The following is a 12,942-nucleotide window of genomic DNA, read 5'->3' as shown; positions in this document are numbered from 1 at the left end:
CAGTTCCAGTTTTACAGGTTTTTTCACTTCAAGACAACCTCTAGGAATCTGTGAACTTCAGGTGTTGAGGCGGAATAAATCTTACAGCAGCTGAATGGGAATTTCTCTGAGCAAATGAAAGGGCAGGAAAACAAAAAAGCAAATGCTGTAAGATTTGTGTTAGTCACAAGGACAGGCACAGATCTAAAAACAAGAGGGAGAAAAAAAACATCTTTGAGTCCAGAGTGACACACATAGAACTCAGCAGGCCAGGCAGCTGTGGAAATGAATAACTGTCGATATTTCATGCCGAGACCCTTCATGAGGGACTGGAAAGGAGGGAGGAAGATGGCAGAATAAGAGGGTGGGGGTGCGGAAAGGGTAAGGAGTCCAAACTAGAAGATAGGTGAAGCCAGGTGAAGGGGCAGTGTAGAGATTCATCTCTACCAAGGGAGGTGTAAGGAGCTCCTTCCCTCCACGAACCTGCAGGTCACCCTTAGGCAAGGTGTAGCACCTGCTTAACCACCCCCCCCCCCCCACCCGATCTGGGTCCCGTGAGGCCAAGGGAGCAGGTGGGGGATGGCTGTATGAGTAGCTGGTGCACATCACAAGCCCTGGTTATGCGACCACTGACACCAGGCAGACAATGTCTGAAGAGTATTGATAGTGGCGGGGGGTCACCCGTCTTGTTAAGGCACTGCCCAGAAGAAGGCAATGGCGAGCCATTTCTTTAGAAAAATATGTCAAGACCAATCATGGTCATGGAGATCGCGATCGCCCATGTCATACAGCATGGCACATAATGATGATGTCATACAGCACGGCATATAATGATGAAGATGAAGAGAGGAGGAAGGTAGGTGGGTGAGGGAGGGGGGAATCAAGGGAGAAATCAAGGAAGATGCTGGGAGTTGATAGGTGGAAGAGGTGAAGGCTGAAGAAGACAGAATCTGATAGAGGAGAGTGGACCATGGGAGAAAAGGAAGGAATGGCACCAGAGGGAGGTGATGGGCAGGTGACAAGAAGAAGAGGGGTAAGGGGAGAGCCCAAATGAAAAAAAGAAAGAATGGGGGGAGGGAATATATTTCTCAATGTGGTTTTGATATTTGTTATGAAGTGGATCTGTTAGGCATCTGACAGATAAAAATGCAGACTGAGTGTCGAGACCACGGTATGAATCCTGCTAGGTTCACTGTCGAGTCAGGATGAGTCAGGGGGTAAACCATTCGACACTCATCTCATTTCAACCCACTCTGCTCAGGTTCTGCTGCTCACCCTCATGCTGGGGGTGGTGGCCAATGAATCCCTGAGCCTACACGTAACTGGGATGTGGGAGGAATCCAGAATTCCTAAAGGAAGCCACCCAGAGGAGAGGTCCAACGTAGATTGGGGGACCACTTTGTCGAGCGTTTATGGCTCCATCCACAAGAGGCAGGATCTCCCGGTGGCCACACATTTTAATTCCACTTCCCATTCCCATTCCGACATGTCAGTCCACCACGGCCTCCTCTACTGCCATGATGAGGCCATACTCAGGTTGGAGGAGCAAACCTCATATTCAATCTGGATACCCTCCAACGTGATCACATGAACATCGATTTCTCTTACGTTAATTTTTATCTCCTTTTCCTCTCTTTCCATTCCCCAGTCTGGCTTTCCTTTTACCCCTTCCCTTTTCCTCACCTCCTACCACATCCGTCTGGTACCCCTCCTCCTTCCCTTTCTCCCGTGGTCCACTCTCCTTTCCTATCAAATTCCTTCTTCCTTGCCTTTACTTCTTCCACCTATCACCTCCCAGCTTTTTACTTCATTCCCCTCCCCCACCCACCTACCTCCCCCCACCCCCCACACTTTATCTGGCTTCACTTGTCACCTTCTAGCTTGTACTTGTTCCCCCCACCCTATTCTGGATTTTGCCCCTTCCTTTACGGTCCTCAGGAAAGGTCTCAGTCTGAAATGTTGACCCTTTATTCTGTCCACAGATCTACTGAGTCCCTCCAGCATCGTGTGTGCGCTGCTCTCGGGGGAAACCTAAATAGTCACAGGGAGAACGTGTGAGCTCCACACAGACAGTGCCGGAGGGCAGAATTGAACCCACATCGCTGGAGCTGTGCCACATCACACCACCCGCCCTCATGCCGGCCCGTGGATTTGAGATTAAAGGCTTGTCCTTGATGCCAGATCAGGCGGTGTGGGTCTATGGCAGAAGCCAAGGCCCACCCTGTCCATCAGAACTCATTCTCTAGTGGTGGCTAGCTTTCAGTGGGCTCCAGTCCTTCATTGCTTTAAACTGGTAAACTGATTAATGATTGCCACACGAACTAAGGGTCACTGAATCTGAGGGCCAAGGGTCAGAGCCTTGGTCTGGGAATGTTCTGCCAAGCATTGTGGGAATTCATGTTGGCCCTGGAACGTGTGACGGCACTTGAGGACCGGCCCCAGAATGAGAATCGAGTAAACGTGTATTGTTATGTATTGCAATGCACCGCTGCTGCATAACAACAAACATTTATAAAATTCTGCAGACGTGGTCAAGAGGTTCAATGGTTGTTCAGACCAAACATCAGAATGGGGCAGAAATCTGATCTAGGTGACTTGACCGAGGAACGACTGCCGGTGCCAGACAGGGTAGTTTGCATATCTCAGAAACTGCAGATCTCCCGGGGTTTTTACACACAACCGTCTCTAGAGTTCAGAAAGGTGGGTGAGTAAAACATCAAGCATCCAGTGAGCGGCAGCTCTGTGGGTGAAAACAGCTTGTTAGTGAGAGAGGTCAGAGGAGAATGGCCAGACTGGCTAAAGCTGACAGGGAGGCAACAGTAACTCAAGTAACCACACATGACAACAGTGACGTGCAGAAGAGCATCCCCGAATGCACGTTGAACCTTGAACTGGATGGGCCACGAGCGTGCACTCAGTGACCACTATATCAGGTACAGGAGGCCACTGACTGCACGTCGCAGACAAATGACACACAATCAGCATCTTTAGCTTTTCAGTAGCATCTTTTAGGCTGTTTTGGGAGGAGGTTTCGGTCTAAGGGAGGACTCAGATGGGTCAATAGTCTGAAGAAGACTATCAGCCAGGCAGATCCACCATCAGAGGGTAAACTTAGTCTGCTCACCTGATTTGGACAGAGACACTGCAGAGAGTAGTAGGAGAACTGGTCACGCACGTTGACCAGGTTGTTGTTGGGATTGATGTGGTCTAGACAGTGTGATTCTGCTTTCCCAGAAGTTTTACAGACGTATTTGCAGTTTCCAAACAAACAGTGGAAGTGGAACTTGTTCGAGTATTTGCAGTCGGTCGCCAGACAGGGGTCGCTATGGGAAAATAAGAACACAGTTGGATAAAACATGTGGTGACCAGGAAGGAAGACCTGCATTTCTATAGTGCCACTCCTGGATTCAAGGCATTCTGAAGCTTTTGGATCCAGTGAAGTTCTTCCTGAAGTGTTAGAAAGAAGACAAAGAGCGATATATTAATGACTGCATGTCTTGGTGACATTGACAGGGGAATAAATGTCAAGTACAGTAGATCATCGATATACTTGAGAAATCGGTTTAACCTTTCAACTAAAGGATGGCATTCCCACTGTGAAGTCTCCCTGCTCCATCTTCCACAATTCAGGTCTCCCTCTGTCCTCCAACTCCCACAGTGAGGGGTTCTCTATGTTCATCTCCCACAGTGAGGGGTTCTTTATGTCCGTCTCCCACAATTCAGGTTTCCCTCTGTCCATCCCCCACAGTGAGGTCTCCCTTTGTCCATTTTCTACAATTCAGGTCTCTCTCTGTCCTCCAACTCCCACAGTGAGGGTTTCCCCCTGTCCATCTCCCACAGTGAGGTCTCCCTTTGTCCATCTTCTACAATTCAGGTCTCCCTCTGTCTGCCAACTCCCTCAGTGAGGGTTTCTCTATGTCCAGCTCCCACAGTGAGGTCTCACTCTGTCTAGGGAGAACCAGTTTTAATTTTTTCTTTTTGAATAAGGCAAACTTCATCCAAATTTCGATATGTGGCACTGGAGTCATCTAGAAGATGTTTAAAGTGTGACAGAAGTAAAATTTCATACATGTGCAAAGTTTGTAACAATTGAAGTTTTGGATTTGAGGCTTGTTGTATGGTTTATTTGAGGGTTGTTGTATGAGTTAGAGGATCTACTAAGAGAATAATTCCCATTGAGCATTGCAATCCTGCAAAAACCCTAATCAAAATCTGAAGTTCAAGTTCAAATGAGCAAGTTACATATGTCACCATATACTACCAGGAGATTCATTTTCTTGTGGGCATTCACAGTAAATACAAAGAAACACAATAGAATCATTGAAAACTGCATACAAAGGCACATAGATAACCATGCAAACAAACTATGCAAATGCAAAAAAACCCACAAAATAATAATAATAATAATCAATAAGTGAGCATGAAATATTGAGAACTTGAGTTGTAGAGTGTTTGAAAGTGAGTCCATAGGTTGTGGAATCAGTTCAGTGTGGAGGTGACCAAAGTTATCCACTCCACGCTGGTTCAGGAGCCTGACGATTGAAGGGTAATAACTGTTCCAGAACCTGAGGGTGTGGACTTGAGACTCCTGCACCTCCTTTCTGATGGTAGCAGAGAGAAGGGAGCTTGGTCCTCGACGATGGATGCTACTTTCCAGCAACAGCACTCCCTGTAGATGTGCTCAATGGTGGGTGGGCTTTGCCTGTGATGGACTGAGTTGTATGCACCACTTTTCCATTCAAGGGCATTGGTGTCTCCATACAAGGCCGTCATGCAGCAAGTCACTATACTCTTCACTGTGCTTCTGTAGAAGTTTGTAAAGGTTTTAGCTGACATGCTGGATCTTTGCAAACTTCTAACAAAGTTGAGTTGCTGCCGTGCCATGAGAGGTAGACAGTAAATACTGCATTTGCCAGCACCACCCATGCCCCACAGGAGAGAATTGTGAAAAATGTTCCCCGAGTGACGATGAGCCAAAGGAGCATATGCCTCGGAGGGAATCTCCCCTCGGCCTGTGGTTTGAACTTGGTGACAATTCCCCTTTAATCAGAATATTACAAATAATAAAGAATTTCCCACTAATAAACAGCAGGTTATTTCCCCATCAGATTTTCTTCCATTCCTCTTATTGCTATGACAACTCAGCGACTGCGGGCAGGCTCTGTCAGCGTATAAACTGGATCAGAAAAGCCACCTCTCATAAAACAAGACCCCCCCTCACTAATTCCCAGTGCGTCCTGGAGATGTGATGCATAGTTCCTTTGGGCACTATGGGCAACATATCAGACACTAACCCTTTGCTGCTTTCAACACAGTTCATTGGACAGTACACGGGAGGACCTGGCTTCTTTCAAAATTGGAACCGCACCATCAAACCTTGACATAAAACTCTGTGCCTTGATTATTTGAACTAAAATTGCCACTGTCACTTCTATCTTATAGATGACGGATAGCCGTGTGCAAGCTTTAAGCATTAATCCAGCCACATGGGCTTGTATATTGAACATTTGTGTTTCTTGACAACCACTAACCCCTTTGACAGAGCTGGCTGCATAATCTATTTTCAGGTATCTGTTGTTGTCTGTTTGACATATGACACTAATCCGTTACCTGACTGTAGTTACGTGATTGATACTGTGAACTTTCTTACATCATGGAAGTTTATAATCTACATTTATCACTGCCACTGCATGAGGATCGGAGGCAGCTGTGGATGTCGGAATGTCTCTAGGAATTTACAGCTGCCATTAAGTGCCTCAAAACTGTATGTATTATGAAGCGTAAAAGACGCAGCAAGGGGGAAGGCAAAGAAATACTGGGAGGAAGACCAGGGCGCCTGTGCAAATGGCCACTTGTTCCTGTGGTAAATCTGAAGGTGCTGGAAATCCAAAGCAACACACACTGAATGCTGGAGGAGCTCAGCAGGTCAGGCAGCATCGATGGAAAAGAATAAACAGTCGACATTTCAGGCCGAGACCCTTTTTCAGGACTGAGAAGGAAGGGGGAGGACACCGGAATAAAAAGGTGGGGGGGGGGGGAGGGGAAGGAGGCTAGCTGGAAGGTGATAGGTGAAGCCAGGTGGATGGGAAAGGTCAAGGGCCGGAGAAGAAAGAATCTGATAGGAGTGGCAAGTGGACAATAGGAGAAAGGGGACCCGGGGGGAGGTGAAAGGCAGGTGAGTTGGGGAATAGAGGAAGGAAGGGGGGAAATTTGTTTGCCAGATTGAGAAATCAATACTCATGCCATCAGATTGGAGGCTACCAAGATGGAATATAAGGTATTGTTCCTCCACTCTGAGGGTGGCCTCATCTCGGCACAAGAGGAGCCGACGGACTGACATGTCGGAATGGGAATGGGTATCAGAATTAAAATGCTTGGCCACTGTGATTTGGTTTATTGCAGGTTTATTTCTTCGACTGAGAACCAGAATAGATAATTTATTGGATATTTATTTATTATTATTATTATTTTATTTTTCTTGTTGTACTTGAACAATTTGTCACGTTTTGCACATTGGTTGTTTGTCTGTCTTTGATAGATAGATAGATAGATACTTTATTCATCCCCATGGGGAAATTCAACTTTTTTTCCAATGTCCCATACACTTGTTGTAGCAAAACTAATTACATACAATACTTAACTCAGTAAAAAATATGATATGCATCTAAATCACTATCTCAAAAAGCATTAATAATAGCTTTTAAAAAGTTCTTAAGTCCTGGCGGTAGAATTGTAAAGCCTAATGGCATTGGGGAGTATTGACCTCTTCATCCTGTCTGAGGAGCATTGCATCGATAGTAACCTGTCGCTGAAACTGCTTCTCTGTCTCTGGATGGTGCTATGTAGAGGATGTTCAGAGTTATCCATAATTGACCGTAGCCTACTCAGCGCCCTTCGCTCAGCTACCAATGTTAAGCTCTCCAGTACTTTGCCCACGACAGAGCCCGCCTTCCTTACCAGCTTATTAAGACGTGAGGCGTCCCTCTTCTTAATGCTTCCTCCCCAACACGCCACCACAAAGAAGAGGGCGCTCTCCATAACTGACCTATAGAACATCTTCAGCATCTCACTACAGACATTGAATGACGCCAACCTTCTTTGTGTGTGGTTTCTCATTGATTCTATTGTGCTTCTGGTGTCTATTCTGAATGCCCACAATTAGATGAATCTCTGGGTAGTGCTTGGTGACTTTGAACTTTGAACTTGAGGAAGTCTATGAGCACCCTTCTTGAATTAACGCAGTCCTTCTCCTGAGGGGGCTCCCATGTTATCGTTGAATTTAGAAAGTTGGGGTTTTATGACCCAGCAATAGTGAAATACTCCAATGTATGATGGGATGGTTGCCTGAGGTCGTCATAGCCAGGGGGGACGTACGGGAGATAAGCTCCCACTCCCTATTACTGTAAATGCTCCCAATGGTGCGTGTCTCAAATAGCCTCTAACAACCAAACCTATTTCCTAAACTCCTAAGCCTGGCAGAACTGTTCCTACTGACAGGACAAGGGGAAAATGCAGGTTAATGGCACCTTAAAAGCATTTGCTTCAGGCAAATGGGGCTTGTCAGCTGTGGTCGGCAGCTCATCCAGGAGAAGGAATTTCCAATGCCTTGTGGCTATACCCACTCAAGGGGGAGTAAACTCCGAGGGAAAAATCTGGAGCTGGAGTCCCTGAGGCAGTTCTATGTTGAGTTCAACCCTGACTGGCAACTCCTGCAATGCCACTGGTGCCAAACAGTATTGGTCTTTGTCAATCCTTTGGATTCATCACCTGTGTGGAGAGGGAGAGCCAGCTACACTGACAACAGCTTGCTCTTCATATCGTACTTCCCCGCCTTGCGTATCTGTAGTTGTGAACTTCCCATGATTCAGGACATTTACAGAGACAGGTGTGTAAAAAGGGCCCGCAGGATCATTGGGGACACGAGTCACCCCAACCACAAACTGTTCCAGCTGCTACCATCCGGGAAACGGTACCGCAGCATAAAAGCCAGGACCAACAGGCTCCAGGACAGCTTCTCCCACCAGGCCATCAGACTGATGAACTCACACTGATTTGAATGTACTCTTATATTACACTGACTGTTCTATTTATCATAAATTATTATAAATGAGTATGAATGGACATTGCACATTTAGAAGGAGATGTGACGTAAAGATTTTCACTCCTCATGTATGTGAAGGATGTAAGAAATAAAGTCAGTTCAATTCATTCATGTGGAGAGCGGGGACACAATAGCCACTCGTGACTCCGACCAATGGATGGGATGTCATTTGGAGGGGACAATGCAGCCACTGACAGCCCTTCCCTGAAGAGCTCAAAGTTGCAAACTTAAAACATAAAAACAATGGGGCAGGAGTAGGTCACTCAGATTTCAGAGTAACATGCACACACACACAAAATACAGGAGGAACTCAGCGGGTCAAGCAGCATCTATGGAGAGGAATAAACAACCAATGTTTCAGGCTGAGACCCTTTATCAGGATTCCCACTGAAACACTCACATCCCTTCATGTTCTGGTGAAGGGTCTTGGCCTAAACCCTCGGCTCTTTATTTCTCTCCATAGATGCTGCCTGTCTTGTGGAGTTCCCCCACCATTTTGTGTGTGTTAGCAGCAGAATCTCGTGTTCACCGTTCAGACTGAGATTAATTTACATGGATTTATCGCATATACATTGAAACATACAGTGAACTATGTCATCTACATTAATGACCAACACAAGTCTTTGAACCTGCACCACCATTCAATTAGACCTTGAGGGATCTTCTCTCTCAACACCATTTTCTTGTACTACTCCCATATCCCATGATACCATGAGCATCCAGAAATCTGTTGAATGACAATTCAATGACAATTCCTCCATAGCCTTCCAGAACAGAAAATTCCTAAGATTCAACATCTATTCAGCAAAGCAATTTCTCCTGATCTCATTTCTTATCTCCAGTTGTGAGAGTTAGGCCCTGATTCTTCAGCCGGAGGAAACCTCTTCTCCCTTTCTACACCGTCATCCTCTTTAAGGATGTGCATGTTTCAATGTCATTATCTCTCATTCATCTAAACTCTACAGAATAGAGGTCTAGACTACTCGATCCCCTCACATGGCCATCTCAGACAATCTTCACTGCATACTCTCCATGGCGTACACACTCAGTAGTCACCTTACTAGCTAGACCTGTACACCTGCTCGTTAATGCAAGTATCTAATCAGCCAATCATGTGGCAGCAGCTCAACGCACAAAAGCATGCAGACATGGTCAAGAGGTTCAGCTGTTGTTCAGACCAAACATCAGAATGGGGAAAAAATGTGATCTAATTGACTTTGACTGTGGAATGATTGTGGTTCCAAACGGGGAGGTTTGAGTATCTCAGAAACTGCTGACTTCCTTGCATTTTCACGCACAGCAGTATCTCGAGTTTACAGAGAGTGGGGCAAAAAGCAAAAAAAATAAATCAGTAAGCAGCAGTTCTGTGGGTGAAAATGCCTTGTTAATGAGAGAGGTCAGAGAATGGCCAGTCTGGTTCAGGCTGACAGGAAGGCGACAGTAACTCAAGTAACCACACGTTACAACAGTGGTGTGTAGAAGATCATCTCTGAATGCACAACATGTCGAACCTTGAAGTGTTGTGCATTCAGAGCAGAAGATGTTGGTGTGCCTAAGTGTCCACTGAGTGTAGTTGTACCTGTCCTTCGGTAAGGGGACCCGTACTGCACACTGACTTCGCACAGATCAGAAGTCAGCCTTGATTAAATTGCTTGAAGACAGTTGTGGTTGATTTAATCCTGTTGAAAGTCTGTCAAACACCCGGGGTTATGGAAACCTTCCATACTCACTTTTCCTGAAACTGCAGGAATCCTGGTTTGACCTGAGGCTTTGCATTCTCCAGGGATGTGGTTGCCAGGGAAGACGTCGCCAACGTGGAGACGGGGAGCTGAGGGATGGAAGCCGCCAGCTGTTTCCAGGTGAAGAGCGTCGGGGCGGTGGAGACGACCGTGGGGCTCGCTGGAGAGACCTGCACGGCTGCAGCCGTTACCATGGCGATGGGAGGGAATGCCGAGGTGCCAGGGGCTCTGTTCTCCACGGCAATTGGGCTGGAGAAACAAGGTTCCGACTTCACCTTCACCACCCCGCCGTCGGCTCGGAAATGGAAGCTATGGAAAAGGGAAATATCTTGTCAGTCAGCCGCGGATTTAAAGAGACAGCGCACCCTCAGGCAAGACCAACTCCGCCAGGCCCCGACAGATGCACAACAAAATTCTAGCCATGAAAAAAGGGCTAGGTGGGAGGGAAGGGTTAGATTGATTTGAGAGTAGGTTAAAAGGTGAACATTGTGAGTCGAACAGCCTGTACTATAATCTTCTATGTCAAGAGCAATGGCTTGAAAAACGTGGACTAGGCTTAATTCATAACTTTGGCTTTACACAAAGAAGAAACTGCTTCCAAATCACTGCTTAGTGATGCAAGTGACAGAGCTTTGTGGGGTTGGTTTAACGATGCTGTGCCCCCTCAGCAGGACGCAGAGCAGAATACCACAGACTGACTCTATGTCCCTCCATCGGCCTTGCACCCCCATAGTTTTAAGGGAACTGCAAGGTGCACAATCTTACTGTGCCTTTCACAAACCCAGAATATCCCAGTGGTTTTTCAGCCAATGAAGGACAACAGCCATTTCATTTGGAAATGCAGCAGCTGATTAGTGCACAGCAAGATTCCACAATGGGCTGGATAGTCTCCTTCAGGAATCCATATTGTCGGGACTCCCTTTATAATTCTTGTACTCTTCTTCAAGCCAACATCTTTTCTCATTCCATAAATATTGCCTGACCTGCATATTCTGTTTATAAGTTCAGATTTGCCACACCTGTAGCTTTATTTTTGATGATATTTGGAAACAGGCCCTTTGACCCAAACTATCTATCACCTCTCACCTCTCTCTCACCTAGAGGGGGTCAGTTGTGCTGTGAGGATTACATTCCTTGACTTCTGTAGTGCCTTTAACACCATCCAGCCCAAGATCTTAAGGCACAAACTAACGGAGATGGGAGTAGACTCTCACATGGTGGATTGGATAGTGGACTACTTGACAGATAGACCTCAGTATGTGCGGTTGGGAGACTGTAGGTCTGACACGGTGGTCAGCAGCACAGGGGCGCCGCAGGGAACCGTACTCTCTCCGGTCCTGTTCACCCTGTACACATCAGACTTCCAATATAACTCAGAGTCCTGCCATGTGCAGAAGTTCGCTGATGACACGGCCATAGTGGGGTGTGTCAGGAATGGACAGGAGGAGGAGTATAGGAAACTGATACAGGACTTTGTGATATGGTGCAACTCAAACTACCTGCGTCTCAATATCACCAAGACCAAGGAGATGGTGGTGGACTTTAGGAGATCTAGGCCCCATATGGAGCCAGTGATCATTAATGGAGAACGTGTGGAGCAGGTTAAGACCTACAAGTATCTGGGAGTACAGTTAGACGAGAAGCTTGACTGGACTGCCAACACAGATGCCTTGTGCAGGAAGGCACAGAGTCGAATGTACTTCCTAAGAAGGTTGGCGTCGTTCAATGTCTGTAGTGAGATGCTGAAGATGTTCTATAGGTCAGTTGTGGAGAGCGCCCTCTTCTTTGTGGTGGCGTGTTGGGGAGGAAGCATTAAGAAGAGGGACGCCTCACGTCTTAATAAGCTGGTAAGGAAGGCGGGCTCTGTCGTGGGCAAAGTACTGGAGAGTTTAACATCGGTAGCTGAGCGAAGGGCGCTGAGTAGGCTACGGTCAATTATGGATAACTCTGAACATCCTCTACATAGCACCATCCAGAGACAGAGAAGCAGTTTCAGTGACAGGTTACTATCGATGCAATGCTCCTCAGACAGGATGAAGAGGTCAATACTCCCCAATGCCATTAGGCTTTACAATTCTACCGCCAGGACTTAAGAACTTTTTAAAAGCTATTATTAATGCTTTTTGAGACGGTGATTTAGATGCATATCATATTTTTTTACTGAGTTAAGTATTGTATGTAATTAGTTTTGCTACAACAAGTGTATGGGACATTGGAAAAAAAGTTGAATTTCCCCATGGGGATGAATAAAGTATCTATCTATCTATCTAAATCAGCCCCATTTGCCCGCTTTAGGCCCAAATCTCTCTAATCTCATTTTATGGATGTTTTACTGATTTAAGCACTAGGTCAGATCCAAAAGGTCAGCTGCAGGCTGAATCCAGGTGCCAGGGCCCAGGCATATGAAAATGGAAGAGTCCGGGTCTGAGAGCACGGAACATGTCGAGTTTTGTCCAATTTCAGCGGTGGCTCAGAGTGAAAAGTCAGGGTTTGGGGCCGGAGGAGAGATATGACCTGGTGTTCAGCTCACTGCTTGGTGAGGTTTACCCGTCTCTGTGCTGAACTGAGGCTGGGCTCCTTTCCGGAGTTGTGAAAGGCACAATAAGAATGCAAACACTGCACTCTCCTTAAGGCTGTGACTGGCTTCGTGGCTGTCAACTCACTTTTGTGAACTTCAGTTCAAAATGTTATTTGCTTACTTTTATTGCTTGCACGATTTGTTCTTTTTTGCACACTGGGTGTTTGACGGTCTTTTTCAATAGGTTCTATTGGGTTTCTTTGTTTTGTGACTGTATCTAAGGAGACGAATCTCGAAGTTGTATATAGTATACATACTTTGATAATAATATACTTCGAACTTTTCCATGTTAGTGTACCTGTCTGAACCATTCAGGGACCACCCCCTGGGTGAAAAGACTATCTCCTCAGATTCCTGTTAAACAAATCTCTCCTTGCTCACCTTACACCAATGCCCTTCAGTGCTTGATTCCCCAACCCAGTTGATTGTGAAAAGGACAGTGTGCCTTCAGCTTGACGATGGCCCTCATACACTTTCACCCTCCACTTGAATGAAAAGACATGGACCTCAAAGGAAAAGTACTCCTTCAATACCATTCCAAAAGA

The 12,942-nt window shown here is 46.2% G+C and overlaps 1 protein-coding gene across 8 annotated transcripts in view; it reads right to left on the bottom strand.

Moving 5' to 3' along the window:
* casz1 (castor zinc finger 1) overlaps positions 1-12,942 on the bottom strand; it is a 524,871-nt gene that overhangs the window by 40,222 nt on the left and 471,707 nt on the right. For all 8 annotated transcript variants that reach the window (XM_073032178.1, XM_073032184.1, XM_073032182.1 and 5 more), the window contains 2 exons: positions 9,811-10,128; positions 3,104-3,302 (listed from right to left, as the gene is read on the bottom strand). In XM_073032178.1, coding sequence (XP_072888279.1) covers positions 3,104-3,302; positions 9,811-10,128 — 517 coding nt within the window. The remainder of the gene's footprint in view (positions 1-3,103; positions 3,303-9,810; positions 10,129-12,942) is intronic.

The sequence above is a fragment of the Hemitrygon akajei genome, chromosome 29, assembly GCF_048418815.1.
Source record: "Hemitrygon akajei chromosome 29, sHemAka1.3, whole genome shotgun sequence".
Lineage (NCBI taxonomy): Eukaryota > Metazoa > Chordata > Chondrichthyes > Myliobatiformes > Dasyatidae > Hemitrygon > Hemitrygon akajei.
Note: the sequence above shows the minus strand (reverse complement) of the source record. Positions and strands in the feature narration are given on the sequence as shown.